Source organism: Strix uralensis, chromosome 1 (genome assembly GCF_047716275.1).
Source record: "Strix uralensis isolate ZFMK-TIS-50842 chromosome 1, bStrUra1, whole genome shotgun sequence".
In the NCBI taxonomy this organism is placed as follows: domain Eukaryota; kingdom Metazoa; phylum Chordata; class Aves; order Strigiformes; family Strigidae; genus Strix; species Strix uralensis.
Genome location: NC_133972.1, coordinates 174,693,745 through 174,712,807, shown reverse-complemented (window position 1 = coordinate 174,712,807; position 19,063 = coordinate 174,693,745). Strand labels below are relative to the sequence as shown.

At 57.6% G+C, this 19,063-nt stretch overlaps 1 protein-coding gene across 1 annotated transcript in view; it reads right to left on the bottom strand.

The window, feature by feature from the left end:
• The window catches only part of BOP1 (BOP1 ribosomal biogenesis factor), a 65,501-nt gene that overhangs the window by 45,794 nt on the left and 644 nt on the right, over window positions 1-19,063 (bottom strand). Inside the window, exon 3 of the mRNA XM_074889549.1 lies at window positions 2,784-2,894. Within this exon, the coding sequence (XP_074745650.1) occupies window positions 2,784-2,894 (111 nt within the window). The remainder of the gene's footprint in view (window positions 1-2,783; window positions 2,895-19,063) is intronic.

Sequence of the window (19,063 nt, the reverse complement as noted above, 5' to 3'; positions counted from 1 at the left end):
AGGGGTTTGCGGGTGAAACCGGGCAACGGGGAATCAGGGAGCACCCCAAGCTTCACCCCCGGACAGCACCCACCAGTGTGACCGGAGGGGAGAGCCGAAGGGGACAGGGACCCCTTCCCCCAGCAGCACCCGACTGCCACCCAACGCCGCAGTGTGAACGAGCACAGGGGGGTTATTGCCCGTCACGAACATTTCGAGCTGCCACCGCTAAAGGTAACAGTCAGGTCAGAGATAATTATCACGCAGATAGATGTAGGCAGGGAGCACAAGGCTTCATCTCCACCCAGAGGCTGCTAAATTGCCCCCAGCAGTGACCAGAGCACAAGGACCCCATCAGTCCTGCCCCGGCATGCCGGCCACCTGCCCTGACCCACGGACGAGGGTCGGGGCCCCCAATCCGGCAGGAAAGCGGGGTGCTGCGGCCACGGCAGCTCCAGCTTCCGCAGCTCTCCCCACTCTGCTCTCGTGGTGCCGGTTGAGGCCCCTGGACTGGGACTTCTGGGGAAACGGCATTGCCTCTTGGGGTGGGTGAACCGGGACCCTTCGCCATCGAGGGTCGCAGATCCAGATGTTCCACCCCGAGCCCACGGTCCCGTTGCAGGACGCAGCCGTTTGGAGGCCGTGAGGCAACACGCGCATGTGTGAGGCTGGTGGCAGGGTCAGCAGGGGTGGGAGGACGCGGGTGGCACGCTGGGCACCCTCTGAAACCCGGTTTGGCCACTAGCCACCCCCCGACACACAGCTGGCCCACAGAGCAGCCAGCACCGGGCAAGAGACGAGCAAGGGGGTAACGAAGCGACGCCCAGCACCAAAAGCGTCTGTCGCGGTGCCCACCCCGGCCAGCACAAGCGAAACTGTGGGCTGCGGGAGAAGCACCGGTGTCGGCCAGTGGGGCTGGGCTGCCTCCTGGCCAGCACCAAAACCCACAGAACTGGAAAAAAATGTCTCCAGTGCCCTCCTAAAGCACCACATTTCATGAAGAGTTTAATTGGGACGAGGCTGCGACGCAGGATAGGTCTCAACAATAAAAAGTAGAAAAATACAGATCCTATTTGTGGTAAGAAAGTGTTTTCCTGGCCCTGCTCTCATCTGAGCTGCCCCTGCCCGACCGGGGGGTGCTGCCCCCCCCCCCCCCTCCCAGCACGTCCTGGCCCCTGAGACACAAAGCACCGCAGAGCGCTGGGCGATGCTCCTCGCGCCGGCGAGCACAAAGCGCCCAGTGTGCGCATCCCGGCCGCAGGAAGCAGGAGCATCAGGGTTCTGAGGGAAGAGAGAGATAAATACAATTACAGAGGGAGGGCAGGGGGCTGGGAACGGGGAACAAGGAACAAAGCCACTGGAAGCTGCTCCGATGTCAACAGGGCCTGAATGAGCGCTCCCCCCACCGGGGCCCTGAAGCAGGACCAGCTGGGGAGAGAGAGACCTTGAATTCCTGCATGAAAGGGTTGGTTTTTTTTTTTTCTTGGGTTATGCTGGAGACATTACACAAGTGTATGTTTTCTATAGTCATATATTTCCCCTCTCTCTAAATCTCTATTCCAGACCCGGGGGCAGGGACTGCCGGCAGCTCCAGCGCTAGCCCAGGTGGGCCTCTAACATCCAACCCTTTGGGCCCTCACTGGACCAGTGAGCCGGCAGGCACCCAATCCCCCCCCCCCGCCTCCGCTGGGACCCCAACAGGAACAGACGCGTCCCTCACGGCACCGGGAAACGCAAACCCGGACCCTCTGAACTGCCAGCGATGCCAAAGAGCTCTCCCAAAACTGGGTGTGCAGCCCCGAGCCCTGCTCCAAATCCTCCTGTGCCGAGCCCCGAGGGGGGGCCACGCTGCCATCACTCCCGACGGGCCGTGCCACACCAGCCAGGCCCAGGCGCCCCGCACGAGCGAGCTGGGGGAGCAAATCGGTCAGAGTGCTGGCGGCCCGCAGCAGGCACCCGCTGGCTCTTCACCCGCCTGGGCACGCAGGGTTTTCTGCGTCCTCTTACTTCTCAGCGGTTCAGGAGGAGACAGCCTGAATTATTCCACCCAACCAGCGCCCAAGAGGCTTCTCCAAACGTTTGTCCAAGTCATGGATGAGGCTACCCAGTGCCCCCTCAGAGAACCGACAGCCCAGCAAGACAGGTCAGATCCAAACCGCCCCCACAGCCCTTGGCAGCCCCTCCGTCCCGACCCCAGGGCTCTGCTGAAACAGCTGATGGACGCCAATCGCATTAATTGATTTAGCAGACGATTAAGAAAGGCAATGCAGTTTGTCTGGAACAACCAAGCCCTAGGGGCGTTTGTTTTACTGCTGAGATTCTGCTATCTTCCACACAAGCGGTTTCCAATCTTTTCCGATGCAGGAAACCCGGGGAGGTTCCCTCGGAGAGCGGGGCAGGTCCCTGAACAGTGAACGTCACCCCACGAGCCACAGGTGAGGCTCAACCACCTTCAAAACAGCTGGAAAAAACCCTCTCCTGGCCCTGGGCTCAAAGCCCCAGCTCTGGCTGGGCACAGACGGTGCTTGTTGTGCAATTCTAGAGGGTGGAAGGGAGGCTCATCCCGTACGGGGAGCGCTGGCCTCTCCGAAGTGGATGTGACGTTCCTTTCTGCCACCCCAAACGCTCGCAGCGACGCGCTCAAGCACCGTACCCTCACCAAGAGTCTCCTCAAGAGCCCCGAGGCAGCGCCTCCGGCCTGCTGCGCACGTATGACCCCGTCCCCTCCCCTCGAGTTCGCAGAGAAGGAAATCCATCACCCCTAGCTCATACCCGCATCTAAAAGCAGTGGCCATGGGTCCTACCTCTTCGTCCGAGCTGTCATCTTCGTATTCATTCTGCGCAAGCAGACCCTCGTTTTCCTGCAACGACGAATCATCCGCCAAGATTTTGCTCTTCCTGGGAGTCCCTTTGGCCTGCAAGTCAGAAAAAAACAGCTTAGTGAGATCCCATCCCGTGAATCTTTGTGGTTTTGGGTTTCACTGCACCAGAGACCTTGGCTGGACTCTGAAGCTGCCACTGACACCCTGGCTGCTGCCAGGTCCCAGACCCCCACTTTGTGCCCCAACCTGGGCAGTGCTGAGCGGCACAACCCCCCACTCTCCGATCCTCTGGGACACCCCATTACACAAGGAGGGAGGGAGGGAGGGAAGGAAGGAAGGAAAGGGCTCATTAACCAGCACTTACATCCACCCGGGACTGCAGAGAGAAAGTCGATCACCTCTCTGCAAGGACAGGTTGCCCGAACAGCTCCAGCAGCTGCCTGACTCGCCCAAGAGCCGTGTTCTTACTCACCGGGCCCCAAATTATTCTCCCTCAGCAGCTTCCGTACCCCAGTCACCTCCCAGAGTTATTTCAAGACTCTCTGTCCCTCTTTTCCCCTGGAACTCAATGCTGCTGAGACCACGCAAAGTCACAACCAGGGCAGAGGCTGCAACAACCCAAGCTCCAAGGACAGGCAGGATGGGGACAGGATTTCCTAGGAATGCTGCTTCCTCCGAGCGTCCCTCAGAGGTGCCAGTGCAGCTCCAGGCCCAGGAGGCAAGGACTGCATCAGAAACCACACAAACTCAGCGTGGAAACAGAAAAAAGACCTCGGGAGGTCCCTACTCCAGCCTCCTGCTCAAGGCAGAGCTGCAAAGTTAGATCAGAATTATTGGGATCCTGGCTGGTCAAGTTTGGAGTATTTCCAAGGATGAGGATCTCGCCACCTCCCTGGGTCCTGTCCCAGGGCTGCAGCGCTCCCGTGGGCATGAATGCTCCTTCCATTCAGGCAGCATTTTCATAGAATCCCAGAATCATGGAGGTTGGAAAAGCCCTTGAAGCTCCTCCAGTCCAACCATGAACCTCACCCTGACCGTTCCCAACTCCACCAGATCCCTCAGCGCTGGCTCAACCCGACTCTTCAACCCCTCCAGGGATGGGGACTCCCCCCCTGCCCTGGGCAGCCCATTCCTTGGCTCAAGAGACTCAGCCCCCCTCTCTGCACCCTCCTTTCAGGCAGTTGCAGAGGGCCAGGAGGTCTCCCCTCAGCCTCCTCTTCTCCACACTAAACCCCCCCAGTTCCCTCAGCCGCTCCCCATCACACCTGTGCTCCAGACCCTGCACCAGCTCCGTTGCCCTTCTCTGGACACGCTCGAGTCATTCAAGGGCCTTTTTGGAGTGAGGGGCCCAAAACTGAACCCACTCATCGAGGGGCGGCCTCACCAGTGCCGAGCACAGGGGTCAGATCCCTTCCCTGTCCCTGCTGGCCACGCTAGTGCTGATACAAGCCAGGGTGCCATCGGCCTCATTGGCCACCTGGGCACACTGCTGTCCCCACTGCCTCTCCTCCTGTCCCTCAGCACCACGAGAGCCCAGCTCCTTCCCCTCCACTCTCCCTCCTGAAGCTGCGGGCAGCAGTGGGATCCCCCCTTGTCACTTCTCCTCCTGACTGAAGCTGCCAGCTCACAGACCCTCCCTGCATCCCCCTGAGCGGGGGCTCGTTCTGTCCGTCCCAGGGTTGTACTGGGGAGCCCCAGAGTGGACCCTGAGCCCGGAGGGGTCTCTGGTGCCAAGAGGAGGCAAAGGATCCCCTCCCCAGCACTGCCGGCTGTGCTCCTGCCTGCGCAGCCCCGGGGCGGTGGGGCAGAGGACACTTGCCAGCTCCCAGGTCCTTCCCTGCTCCCTCCACTCAGCCCCTGCCACTGTCGTGTGGGGTTATTCTCTCCCAGGTGCAGGATACCACATTTATCACCCTTGAACTTCACACAGTGCCCATCAACCATCTTCTCCAGCCCGTCAGATCTCTCAGAAGGGCAGATCCCCCCCGCAGCAGACCCCCAACAGATCCCAGAGCCTGCTCGTTCAAGTAAGGACAGACCCAGCGGCACCAGGACAAGGGGATGGGGGGTTTCTGGTGCATCATCCCAATGGAACGGTGAGTTTTGAAGTCATGGGCACACCTGGAGCCACTCTGAACCTCTCTGGAAGAGACCTGGGTAGAGAGGGAGCAGACACAGCCCCCAGGGTGGCAACGTCACCGTGATGAAGAGCCTCCCACCATCACACACACCGCACCCCGTGCTGGATACACCCAACCGAGGTCACCCATCGGCAGTGGTGGGACCAACCTCACCCCCAGACACCTTCTATTCCTTGCCTTAGCCCAGATTTTTTTCCACGCCAGCAGGCACAGACATCTTCCACACTGAAGCGGAGCTCAGCCCGTCATGGGGCCGCATTCTGCTCCCCACGGGGCACACCTCGGGCAGGAATTAATTCCCTCCTCAGACATGGGGAATCAGACAGCACCGAACATCAGACTTTGCCCACTCGCTGACCTGCTGTGTGGGTGCCGAATAAGCTACAGATCCTTCCCTGGAAAAGAGATTCTCTCTCCCCCCCTCCCCGCACACCACTCAGAGTGGGGGTAGGGGGAGAACGGGGACCCTGGCTAGATCGGGTTTACGGGAGGATTCAGTGAAATAATCGGAAAAACAGCCCCAGAAAACGTCCCTCGCGGGAGCAGTAAAATCCACACAGTGTGTGATCACCTTCTGCTGTACGTACACACCAGCGCAGCTCCCCCGAGCCGCAGGGAGAGAGGTGGGAGAGAGCCTGGAAAATACTGGGCCGGCAAGAGGATGAGATTACTGCAAAAACAAAAGGCTTTATTAAAAAATTTTTAAAAAGGGAGATTGGAGATAAGTTTTTTTCCAGGCTTTTGGCGCTACAATGGCTTTGGACTTGAGTTTCCATCTTTCCCTCATTTCCCCCCTCTCTCCACCGCCACGATGAGACCGGAGAAGGATCCTGTGCCGCAAATCTGGGTTGTTGGTGCTACGAGCTGCCAGCGCCCTCGAGAGCGGAGGCTGCGCCAGGAGGTGACACATGGGCGCTCCCGCTCCCACCCCAGCGAGGCTCAACCTCTCAGTCCACACAGACAGGGAGAAAAAACGAGGCCCAGGGGCTCGCTGGGTCTTGGGTTTCCTCTGAGAGCTGACACGAGGCAGGATCTCGCCCAGGATTGTTGCAGATTCACGGTGCATCTGCAAAGCACCCAGGGGTGAGACCCGTCTATCGGCAGGTTCAAACCCTTCAGGAAAGCTGAGAGACCTCAGCTAGGACATCAGTCACGCTCCCAGCACCCTGTAATCTCGACTAAAAAGCCCACCTGGGCAACAGCGAACACACACTGAACACTAAAACCATTTTATCAGGCAAAAAAAACCTGTCTGAAGCAGATGGGGCTCTACAGGGGCTGCAGGAGAAGCGCAAGGTCCCGGGAGCAGAGGGGGAGCAGGCCTGGCCGCAGGCGAGCGCGGTCACCGTCCCCATCTCCTGGCAGAAACACCTCTGCCTCTTCCAGGTACGTTTACCTCGACGCCAGCAAAGGTTTTTTCCCCGCAGCTGGGGACGGGTCTGCCTGGGTCCCAGGGAGGCAGGCAGGCAGGCACAGGCAGGTCCCCGTGGCTTCGCCGGGGCCGTGTTAGGCCGCAGGAATAAAGCTGAAGCTTTGCTCAGCCGGCCCGTGCGGAAAAGCTCGTTCCACCAGAGGGCGGCAAGCAGAGCCAGACACACTGCAAAACCCCGCAAACCCACCCAAAACCACCCTACCTGCGCCCCACCACCACAGCCACTGCCAGGGCTCGGGGGCGAGGACTCCCCCGGGCATCCATGGCCAGTGGGGAGCCAGGAGTCGGCACCCCAAGGCCTCGGCTCAGAGGGGAGGCGGGCAGGGCCGAGCGCCACCGACAGCCACCGACAAACCCTGTTTCTGGCAGTTCTGGGTGCTGAAGGGGGCACCTGGGGCAGCTGGTGGGTTTTGGCAGCACAGGCAGGACCTAAGAGGAGGTTTAGCTGTGACAAGGGGGATAAGGGAAGAAAGACTGAAGCCAAGTCTTTCTTTTTACAACATTTTTTACAACTGCCTGAAAGGAGGGTGCAGAGAGGGGGGATGAGTCTCTTGAGCCAAGGAACCAGCGGCAGGCCAAGAGGGAATGGCCTCAAGCTGCGCCAGGGCAGGGTCAGACTGGCTCTTAGGAAGGATTTCTTTGCAGAAGGGGTTGTTGGGTGTTGGAATGGGCTGCCCAGGGCAGGGGGGGAGTCCCCATCCCTGGAGGGGTTGAAGAGTCGGGTTGACCCAGTGCTGAGGAATCTGGTGGAGTTGGGAACGGTCAGGGTGAGGTTCATGGTTGGACTGGAGGAGCTTCAAGGGCTTTTCCGACTGAGATGATTCTGGGATTCAAGTGAGACCTGTAACCTCCTCCCTCCCAAATCCACCCCCTGCTCCCCACGTGTGGATCAGCGGGGGTTCCTCTACCCCAAACTCCAAGTCAATCCAAGAGAAGAGTTGAGAGGAAGGAGAAAAAAGAATTAACTGAATCTAAAACACAACCTGAACAGGCAAAAAGGAGAGGGAGAATATACCCCAGCAGGCTTTGAGGAGAGCCAGAGCCTCAGAGCGCTCTGCTTTACCCCAGGAAAAGGTGAGTGGGCCGGCAGGCAGCCCAGGGCCGGCGAGACACAAGCGCCGCGCCGCCGAGCTGCACCGGCCGCTCCGTGCCTGGGCCAGGCCGAGGTAACAGCTCTCCAGCACGGGCAGAGCTGTCCCTCCCCAGTGACGCCACAAACAGCCCAAAGATGGCCAAGCTGCTCAGGAGCAGCCCTATCTTCAGTCAGCAATTAGAGAAAGGGAATGTGCCTTCAGGGCCACAAAGCCCCTCAGGTGTGGAAGGGAAGCAGAACGGAAGGCAGATTGTCTCTTCCACGTCCTCCAGCTGGATAATCTCGTGTAACAAAAGATACCACCTCTGCCTACACCAGCCCTGCTTGCCTCCTCATCATTGCCGATGGCCAGCCCAGACTATTTAGGAGCTGCCCGGACTAGCTGAGTTGGGAAGCGTCCCCCACTGCATTTGCTAGTCAGTAAAATAAGCATCAGAGCAGGTTAACGGCCCAGTTAGATTCTCCTTTTCCCCCTCACACCAAGAGCTGCTGGAAGCTGGATTAATCCATCAGTAGCTCCTTTGGCTGCCCTTCCCCTAAGCGAAACCTGCTCGCCTCCCACCGTAAAGTTCTCAAAGCGCTCCCACGCAGTTCCTCCTCGGTTGTGGAGAAAAGATCAGAAACTCCTGGCTCGCAGTTTTCCAGCAGGAAAGGAGAAAGGTCCCTGCTGCCACGGCGAGCCCCAGCGACAGGGGAGCGGAATTTCCTCGGTGGGGCTGTGGGGGCAGGCGGAGGAAGGGGCTGCACTAGCTGGGTGCTGCGGCCCCAAGGGCAGCGCTGGGTGTCCCCATCCAACGTCAGGGGAGGTTTTGACACGATCCCGGGAGTGAGATTAAGACATGAACGAGGTCAAATGCTGTACACCCAAGCCACTTTTCATTATAAAAAGTGAAGAGGGGTAGCGATAGGAAGGAATGGAAGGAAAAGACAGAAATCAAGCAAGTGTGCGGGGTAGAGTCACAAGAATATCGCCCTCTCCAACTCCCTGAAAGGAGGGTGCAGAGAGGGGGGAGGAGTCTCTTGAGCCAAGGAACCAGCGGCAGGCCAAGAGGGAATGGCCTCAAGCTGCGCCAGGGCAGGGTCAGACTGGCTCTTAGGAAGGATTTCTTTGCAGAAGGGGTTGTTGGGCGTTGGAATGGGCTGCCCAGGGCAGGGGGGGAGTCCCCATCCCTGGAGGGGTTGAAGAGTCGGGTTGAGCCAGCGCTGAGGGATCTGGTGGAGTTGGGAACGGTCAGGGTGAGGTTCATGGTTGGACTGGAGGAGCTTCAAGGGCTTTTCCAACCCAGATGATTCTGGGATTCTGTGATAACAGTCGCCACCATGGATCCAGCAGTGTCCCGTTGGTCCTCAGTCTTCAGCTCTTCAGTGGTGGGTGCATATGGAGAAAAGAAGTTTTCTGTTGCCTTTTTAAGTTCATCATGAGCACATCTGCCCACCTTTAGTTTTTTTTCCTCTGGTCGCACAGGTTTTTGCTGCATCCGGTTTTGCTCAGTCCATGTCTCCCCCTCTGAGGTTTATCTGAGGAGTCTGTCGATGCAACTGCAAGGGGGTGGGGGGTGAATCCTTCCATGCACCCCTGCTCCCTTGGCGGACATTCCTTAGACTAATCCAAAGGCCGCAGCTTGTCCTTGAGGCTTGCCCAGACACAAGCAAGCTTTGAGACAGTCACTGGACATTTCAGTCTCTCACACTGGGTCATGAGAGGCTGAACGGGTGAGGGGGAGGACGGGCAGCAGCAAGACCAGACGCACCAGGCAGGGCTGGAGAGAACAGACCCTCTAAGAGCTGACGGGCGTGGGAGCTGCGGCAACACCACACGCTCGTGTGGGCCAAAGCAACTGTCCCCCGCGCTCAGGAGAGGGACTGCGAGGATCCTCCTCAGCTTTTCCAGACACCGGGGTGCTCGCACAAGGAGGGAGAGAATTCTGCTCCTTGGTGCCAAGCCCAGACCTTGCTACGATGTGACGGTCGCAGCGGGGACACGGAACCACCACACACACACACGGCATCTCCTTCGCTAAAGCACGGTGGTTCTTGGGCATGGTGTTGTCATTTGCTCTGCTCACCCTGGGAGGTAAAACAACCCAGTCCTCAGTTTTACACATGGGAAAGTGATACCCAAAGGAGCAGCAGCAATCCGGGGTTAGAAACAGGATTCCCAGCCTCACCGCCCTGCGAGCTCCAGCACTGTCGCCTGGGCTGTTTCGCAGGACCCGTCCTCCTCCACCTCCCCTCAGCACCCGGAAAGCCCAACCCGCAGCAACGCCGGCCAGGCTGTGCCCCTACACCAACTGCTGCTGAGGGGGGACAAAGAGACACCGGGCTGGTGAACAAAGCAAAGATGCAGCCACTTAATTCCTCCCACGAGAAGGTCTCAGGTCCCAGAAGCCTGTCAGACCCAGTGGCAGCTGAAGGGCTTAAAACACACGTTTACCTCCACAGCAGCTGTTGAGTTTTACGAGGTTTCCATTCTCAAGCAACCTCTTGCAAAGCAAAATCGCAGCCCGCTGCGAAGCAAACGGACAGCGCAGCTCAAGTTTGGGCTTTGACCTACGAAGATCCAAGCCAACGCCTTCCAAAGAGCAGCAAGGGGGCTCAGCGCCCGCCGACCGCTCCGAAACCGGGAGACAGAACCTCGGAGGTGCTTGTAGAAGTCGGCTGCTCTGAACTTTCTCTTCTCTCCGGCCTCTACACGTCCCTGTCTTCTAGCACCAGCCTGCAAGACGCGTCGCTGCGAGGGCTGAAGTCCCGAGGGTGGCAAGAGGTAATTCATGACTGTCAGCGCCAGTAACAAGCCTGAAATTTTTCACCCTGTGGGCAAACATCAATTTGTGTTGTTTCCTGGGGCTGAGAGAACTGCTGACAGCACACAAAGAGGAACCCTGACGCGGTAAGGGTCTCGCTCACACACCAGAGTCAAGAACTAACACAACTCGAGACAGAGATGGCTGCCAGAGTGCAGGCATGGGTATATTCTCCCTCCATTTTTTGCCTGTTCGGGTTGTGTTTTAGATTCAGTTAATCCTTTTTTCTCCTTCCTCTCAACTCTTCTCTTGGATCAATCTGTTGGAGTTTGGGGTAGAGGAACCCCCGCTGATCCACACGTGGGGAGCAGGGGGTGGATTTGGGAGGGAGGAGGTTACAGGTCTCACTTGGCTTCAGTCCTCCTTCCCTTATCCCGCTCGTCACAGCCTGTTCTCAGGTCCCACCTGAGCTGCCAAGCTCCACAGGTTGGCCGTTCATTGCTGCAGCTCTCTGTCACAGAGCTTTTGTCCAGAGAGCGTAGCGCCGCGTGTGCGAAAGCTGGCTCGTCACCCACGGAGGAAACGGAGCCCCGCGCGACCCTCCGCACCCCGGTGACACCGCACCGGGCCGGGGACGCCGAGATCTGCCGCTCTCCTGGTGCGGTGACCGACTTCCACTGACACCACGAGCTGCTGTGAGCGCGAACAGGGGCTTCCTTCCTCCCGTGACTGCTAGAAACATCCTGGGGGACGAGAGGCAAGAAGGCTCTGCGGGAATCGGGCCACCACAAAAGGTTTTGTCGGTCGCTTTTCCATTTCAGACCGGTGTGGCCAACACGAGCACAAATGAGTCCAGGGGAGAGGAGAAAAAGCGATAGAGGAATAGAGAGAAGAGCTGAGCCGAGGGGCTCCTCTGTTCTGTCCCCACACGCTCTTGCTGATGAGAACGGTCAGGGTGAGGTTCATGCTTGGACTGGAGGATCTTCAAGGGCTTTTCCAACCGGATGATTCTGGGATTCTGTGAGAAGCCATCAGCCCCAAAGAGTCGGGGTCCCACTGCTGCGGCGCTGAGCCGACGGCAGCGCGGGGACGCTGAGGAGCGGGGACACAAGAAGTGTGGACGCTGAGAAGTGGGGACGCCGGGGAGCAGGGACGCCCAGACACAGGTTCACTGACCCGCACTGTGTCAGAGAGGACGCGGTGCTGCAGCCCAGAGCCCCGCAAGGATGCTCCGAGCTGGCAGCCGGAGGGGCAAGAGCAAGGCGAGCTCTCCGGACACAATCCCTGCAGGAAGGGAAGAGTTAAGCGGCTCTTGCTGCTCCCGCAGTGCCTCCCAGTACACCCAGTGCCTCTCCCAGTGCCTCCCAGTACACCCGGCGCAGGGCGGACGGCTGCGTGCTACCGCAGGGACTCTGCCAGAGCAGCGCTGAAGGGGCTTCCTGGGTTAAAAAAGCAACAAATCAACATTTCAGCCTGGCCTTCAAGCACAGGCCACCGGGCTTCTCCCCAGGGGCCTGGAGAGTGGAGTCGGACGGCTCAGCTCAGCACCGGGGCTGCCAAGGAAGAAAGCGCAGCTTGTCAGAACACTGGAAGTCATTAAGAGGAAATCTAATCCGACAAGGACAGCCTAATATTTACAGAGCCCTGCGAGCTGGAGAGGCACTAAGAGCAGGGCTTTGCAATCTGCTGACAGGCAGGTGGTGGGAGCAGCGGCCTTTCTCGCTCCTGGATCCCGAAGGGAGCTGCGACAGCACAACTCAGTTCAGCACCTTGTTGCTCAGACCGGATTAACACTTCTCCGCGGGCTGAGGCGCCAGCGTTGGCTCGCAGCGCAGGACTTCTATTTTCTGTCCTCGAGAGAGGCTGCCTTTACTCCTCCGTGGGGTTTTTTAAGCCCTAAAGACAAGGCTTCTTACATTCCAGCTTCCCAAAAGCATCTCCTCGGAGAGAGCTGCAGATAACCACCAGGATCGTGAGAAGGAGCACAGCTCTGGAGAGGAACCTCACCTTGAATTCTGCACAAAGACCAGCACATCCTGAACCGGTTTGTGTTCCACAGTCTCAGGACCTGTCAGTCTTCCCATCGCTTCTCTAGTTCAACACAACAGTCACAAACTGTTTTACCTCACCAGGTAAAAATACAAAACTTCCAGGCAGAGTATTTCAAACACCAAAATGTTCAGAGAGCAGTAACGCCTCCCCTGCACCTAAAGGGTTTGTCCGTGCCAGAGCTGCTGCTTCCATGGATGGAGCAGGAAAAAACTAAGAGCAGAGCAGCCAAAAAGCATCAGCTCAGCTTCTGCACCCTCCAGATCATCAGCTCTCACCGGGACAGCATCGCAGGTTTTATGGCAGTGGCGAGAGCCCACAATTAAAGGTTGGCAGAACAGCCCCCCAGCCCCGCGCTGGGCGCTGTCACGTGAGCAGAGTCCTCCCCGACTGTGGCTCAGAGCTCCCAGCTCCTCCTGGAGCCCCAGACAGGCCTCCACAGCAGGACCACGATGCCGAGCCTCCAGAAAAGCTCTGGCAACCCGAGCAAGCAAGGCTCCTTGCTGTCTGGTCTCTCAGCAGGAAACCTCAGAGTAATCACAGAGCATCCGCAAGCTTTCCCTTTCCCTGCTCCAGCAGCTCCCTGAGACTCTGCACATCTCTCTGGCAGAGCAGGAGACCCTCCTGCCGATCCCCAAGCGCCCTACGCGCTCAGCTGATGCACTCGGCTCGCCTGCACGTCATCCAGAAGCCTCTGGAAGCAGCAGCTTGGGGATCCTCCCCAGCCTCGATTAACTTCCTGGACAGCCAGAAGATACTGAAAGTGAGAGACCCAGGACGTGCACAAACCCCTCCAAAAGCGCTCCAGAGCCTGGCTCAAGGGACATGCACCGCGACAGGCTGTTCCCCGAGAACAACGTCATTTTTTAACATCAAGGCGGAAAATCTGGAGGAAAGGAGGTTTCTCCAGCACCAGTTCAGGTGTCCACGCCGGTGGCAAGGCACACGGGATGTTGGAGCAAACTGGTGTCAGCTGGGAGGCCTAAAGGCAGGTTCAAAGCCAATTTCCATGAGACAGAATGAAGCCTTCAGTTTGGAAAAGCAGCAAGACAGCCACCCAGGCTAGAGCGAGCGCGCGCAGCAAAACGCGCAAGAGGACCGTAAAAATCAGGCCTGGGACTCTGGGCAAGCAGATCCAGCATCTCTGGTGCTGCAGGGCAGTCCTTCGCTTCACTGGGTGAAAAACTGGCTGGCTGGCCGGGCCCAAAGAGTTGTGGGGGACGGAGTTACAGAATCCCAGAATCATCGGGGTTGGAAAAGCCCTTGAAGCTCCTCCAGTCCAACCATGAACCTCACCCTGACCGTTCCCAACTCCACCAGATCCCTCAGCGCTGGCTCAACCCGACTCTTCAACCCCTCCAGGGATGGGGACTCCCCCCCTGCCCTGGGCAGCCCATTCCAACGCCCAACAACCCCTTCTGCAAAGAAATACTTCCTAAGAGCCAATCTAAAAATATCCAGCTAAATCTGGTTGGCGGCTGGTCACCAGGGGTGTCCCTCAGGGCTCCGTGTTGGGGCCACTCCTGTTTAGCATCTTTACTGATGATCTAGACAAGGGGATCGAGTGCACCCTCAGTAAGTTTGCAGATGACACCCAGTTGGGTGGGAGTGTTGGTCTGCTCGAGGGTGGGGAGGCTCCACAGAGAGACCTGGCCAGGCTGGAGCGATGGGCTGAGGCCAACGGGGGGAGTTTCACTAAGGCCAAATGCCAGGTGCTGCCCTTGGGCCACAACAACCCCCAGCAGCGCTACAGGCTTGGGGAGGAGTGGCTGGAGAGCTGCCAGTCAGAGAGGGACCTGGGGGGGATTGGTAATGAGCCAGCAGTGTGCCCAGGTGGCCAAGAAGGCCAATGGCATCTTGGCTTGTGTCAGCACCAGCGTGGCCAGCAGGGACAGGGAAGGGATCTGACCCCTGTGCTCGGCACTGGTGAGGCCGCCCCTCGATGAGTGGGTTCAGTTTTGGGCCCCTCACTCCAAAAAGGCCCTTGAATGACTCGAGCGTGTCCAGAGAAGGGCAACGGAGCTGGTGCAGGGTCTGGAGCACAGGTGTGATGGGGAGCGGCTGAGGGAACTGGGGGGGTTTAGTGTGGAGAAGAGGAGGCTGAGGGGAGACCTCCTGGCCCTCTGCAACTGCCTGAAAGGAGGGTGCAGAGAGGGGGGCTGAGTCTCTTGAGCCAAGGAACCAGCGGCAGGCCAAGAGGGAATGGCCTCAAGCTGCGCCAGGGCAGGGTCAGACTGGCTCTTAGGAAGGATTTCTTTGCAGAAGGGGTTGTTGGGCGTTGGAATGGGCTGCCCAGGGCAGGGGGGGAGTCCCCATCCCTGGAGGGGTTGAAGAGTCGGGTTGAGCCAGCGCTGAGGGATCTGGTGGAGTTGGGAACGGTCAGGGTGAGGTTCATGGTTGGGCTGGAGGAGCTTCAAGGGCTTTTCCAACCTCGATGATTCTGGGATTCCCCTCCCACCTTCCTCTGGCTGCTGCCCGTGTGCCCACTCGGCTCCTGGCACATGCCCCAGGGAGCTGATTCAACCCCCTCATGTCGTGGAAGAAAAACTACCTCCAGAGGAGGAGAGATGGCTCTGGGTCACGCTGAGTGGGCTGAAGGAAGCATCTTCCAAGACAGAGCAGAACCAGAGGGGAGAGGACAAGACTGGAGATGGGAAACATCCTGCTCTGGCAGCCCTCAGAGAAGCTGCTGACCACGCAGTTCGTGAGCTTGCTGTGAAAACACAGCGTCAGAGACGCTGCCCAGGAAGCTCCGCGCCCCGTGCGGGCACGTCGTTACCTACCTGCGAGGAGCAGGAAGAACTGGGGGCTGTCACCCCCACAGTTAAGAACAACACCTCTGCATTACGGCCAACGGCTGCTTTCGGCACCGGCACACCACATCCCCGACAGCGTTACGCTGTGTGGGAAATGAATGTGGTGTAATTTGCACCATATTTTAAGCTCAGGGCTAAAAATCAATTAAATTTCTGCGAACAAGCTAAACAAAGGCAGAAGAGAGTGGCCTCCAGAGATCCCTGCTGTTCAGATACCTCTTCACGGGCAACACTCCCAGAAGGGCCAAAGCCACCGCACCAACCTACCAAACAAAAAAAAGGCATGCAAGAACTGACTATAAACTTGCCGGCAAGCTTTAAAATCCCCCCAAAAGGAGCAGGGACGAGCCCCCTGTGGAAAAGGCTGCTGACAGAGGTGTAAGTTAAACCATTTCCTCTCTCACCAGGGTTAAACCCCCGGCAAGGTCTCCCCGGAGCACTTCAGGGGCACAGCGTCCTCCGTTCCCTGCTCAGCGGGATCCTAACGAGCAGCCAAAGCCATGGATTAGCGTCAAGGACAATCAGAGTCCGTGTTTATTTCTGGAGTTCTTTTCTTCTCTTTTTCACATTTTTGTAACTAAAAACCTGACAATTCTGCTCTGCCAGAATAAAAATGGGTTTGGTGGCACCTGAGGACTGTTTAGGGTTTGCACATTGCTCTGGCTAAACTGTTCATACAGAGCACAGCGAAACAAATAAAATTAGAAGAAAAAAAAGCATCGGATGCGCGGGGCAGTGGGCGTGCCGGCAGGGCCGAGGCCACGCGCTGAAGAACAGAAAAGCTAGCTCGTATCACATCTCGAGCGAGGTCTCGTGGGCAGATCTCCCCGCTGCCAGGGCAGAGGAAACGGCCCCGTGGCAACCTGCCGGGCGCGGCGGGTCTCAGCTTCTCACCCGTCACACGCTGTCGGCAGCTCCCACACCTGACAAGCCCTCAGACGTGGCCACAGGCACCCACGGTCAATCCTCCCCTCTCAAACACAACAAAAAATAATCCCCCAGCAGGTTTTGGCATCCCAACCAATCCAAGTAAAATTTTAGCTTGCCTTTTAATAATGTTTTCATAACTAACTCCTAGTAAATTAAGCAGATTTGCCTACTGGGGAGCCGACGAACAAAAAATCAAAGGTTTTAAGTCTGCAATTAAGAGACCAGAGTTTGAGAAACCTCATTCAAAATTAAACATATCTATCCAAGGCAAATAAACAGCTCTCCAGTGCTAGCAAGTGAATTATTTTCTAAGCAGAAGCTCGTTCTCTTCGTTCTTGCCCTAAAGCCACAAGGCCATTTTTAAATCCGATGGTATTACGACCCGGCAGACACCAAGCGCCCCGAGGACAGACCCAGCTCAGAGCCGTCCTACGAGCAGCCGTTCCCCTGACCCCACGCGTAGCTCCATTTTCTCCTCCAACGTTTCCCACCCAGGAAGCAACGAGCAGCGGTCCAAAGCCAAGAGTGTAAAAGAAACAAGCTTTTAGAAAACCAGATACCCCCAGCCTGGCGAAATTCTTCAACAAAGAGCAAACACCGGGTCTTGCGTAGAGCAACGGCCAAGGAAAGACCCGAGATGCTCCTGGGACATTTTCCGTTGTGATTTACCTCTCCTCTCCCCCAGCTCCCGAGCAGTTTTGACGCAACGTAAAATTCTAAATTGCACCCATCAGCATCACCGAGTCCCTCCGGAAAGCTGCCTGACCCGCCAAAGCTTCCAATGCTATAACGTAGCAGTTTTCAACCCGTTTATTCATGGCGTTACACAAAGGCCCTGTGAGGAAGAAAGAAAAGAAAACCTAGCTGCACGAGGCCAGGTTCCCAGCTCCCTCAGAAAGCACTTTGGGTGCTGCACATCAAAAGGGACGGCGGCACAGACCATGGATTTATTTCCCTGCAGGACCCTAGAGAAGAACACAGTCTGAACAGACCAAACTTCTGTTAACCTCTGCACTAGGAAAGCAATGCCTTTGCAAGGAGCGTTTTTAATTTTTTTTTTCCAAACAGAAACAACAGGTAAACATATTCCTGCCTGAGTCCACCGTGTTTGATGTCTTTTCCCTCTGCGAAACCCCTCCAGGTACCCCCCAGAGGAAATCCGGCCAAGCCCTGCCCTGTCTCTAACGTTCCCCGCTCAGGACAGCGGCGGTTTGGGTCAGGTAACTCCTCACACGCAGCCCAGCAGCACACAGGGTTCCTGCTCCCCTCTTTCTGCTGAGACACCGCTGCCTTTGTGCGGCAAAAGCCCCAGAGGCAGAAGGACAAGCAAGAAAGAAAATGGGGAATCCAACTTCACAGAATCCCAGAATCCTTCAGGTTGGAAAAGCCCCTCAGGATCATCGAGTCCAACCCTCAGCCCGACTCTACAAAGTTCTCCCCTACCCCACATCCCCCCACAGCTCATCCAAACGGCCCTTAAACACACCCAGGGATGGGGACTCCACCCCTCCCTGGGCAGCCTGTTCCACTCTCTGACCACTCTTGCTGGGAAACATTTTCTCCTCATCCCCAGTCTGAACCTCCCCTGGTGCAGTTTAACGCCGTTCCCTCTTGTTCTGTCACTTCACCGAGACGTCACAACAAAACCAACGGGCCATCTCTGCCCAAAGCAGCAGCCACGAGGCCAAAAAAGGGACGTGCTGCACAGCAGTGGAAACAGGGTTCAGGATCAACACCCCCCCCCCCCCCCCGACCTCCTCGGTTCTGCTGCAACCACTGTGGCTCTTTTTTAAGCAGCGCAAAGCGTGTGACATTGCCTGCGTGGGTTAGGGGACCAATTGTTCCAAAAAGCAAAACAGAACACACAAAAAAACCAAACCAACCCCACAGCCCTGCTTCCACAGAGCGATTTCTGGACTGGATCAGGCGCCGGGCCCAGCCCACGCCGGGGATTCATAAGCGGCTGCTGAAGGACGATGACGAAGGCGGTGACAGGGTGGGAACAGGTAGCTGTGGACGGAGACAACCCAACCAATGCGGAACAGCCACGCCGCAGCCCCCGGCACCGCTGTGACATCCCTAAGCAGGTTACGAGGGGAACTTCCTACTAAACTTCTGCTCCAGACCTTGGTAAAGCCTCTATCCATCATCCAAACAAATAAGTGAATACACAGATCCAGAGAGCCGGGATAATAACAAGGCACTTCTTGTTAACAAGCTTGGGGCTGCCGGGCCTGAAGTACCAGGGATCTGTATATTTAGTATCTCAAGATGAGTCTGGGTGTGAATTTTTCCCCAGTATTTGTGCCTGCCCTGCCTGAAACAGAAAACACTACGTCTTTATAATAATTTTTAAAAAATCTACTATCTACGAGAGAAGCATCACTCCAAACACCGACTCTAGAAACACCATCTGGCATTGAAGCTGCTTTCCTGTCAGCAAACAGGCAGCGCTCCAGCTCCCCACGCTGCGCCTCATCCCAAAACACACACCGAGAGGCGGGCAGCGGGGTGTCACCCAGCTCTGCACACACACGCTTCCCTCCGCGCTGATCCCCCGTGCTCAGACACCCCCGGTCCCCAGGAGATGGGAGCAGGGGGAATCACCCTGCGGGCCCCTTCCCCAGCACCCCCAGGCCTCGACGGGCAGCTCTGCCTGCCTCCGCCAACCCAGCTGCACCACGCGCAGCCCGGGCTCCCGCTTGGAAACTAAAGAAAATCGGTGAAAAGTAAAAATAAATCCCGGTCCCAACAAGATTCCTCTTTGCAGGCGTTTCACTATGGTTTACGCACGCAGGTTTGGTTTCGGTTTTTCTCCACGCTTTACAAATGGGGGCACCACAGCGGGGCACGGGGCCTCCCTCACGCCCGGTCCTCCTCCCGGAGGCACGAGCGGCGGCCGGGGCAGGGATGAGAACCGCTCGGATCGGCCTCCCCACGCCATTATTTTCGAGGCAGGACCTGAGAAGCGCCCGCCGGCGGGGTGGGCCGGGACCCCCGGAACCGCCTGCCCCAGCGCCCGCCCCGGGAAGTGCCGGGCCTCGCCCCCCGCCCCTA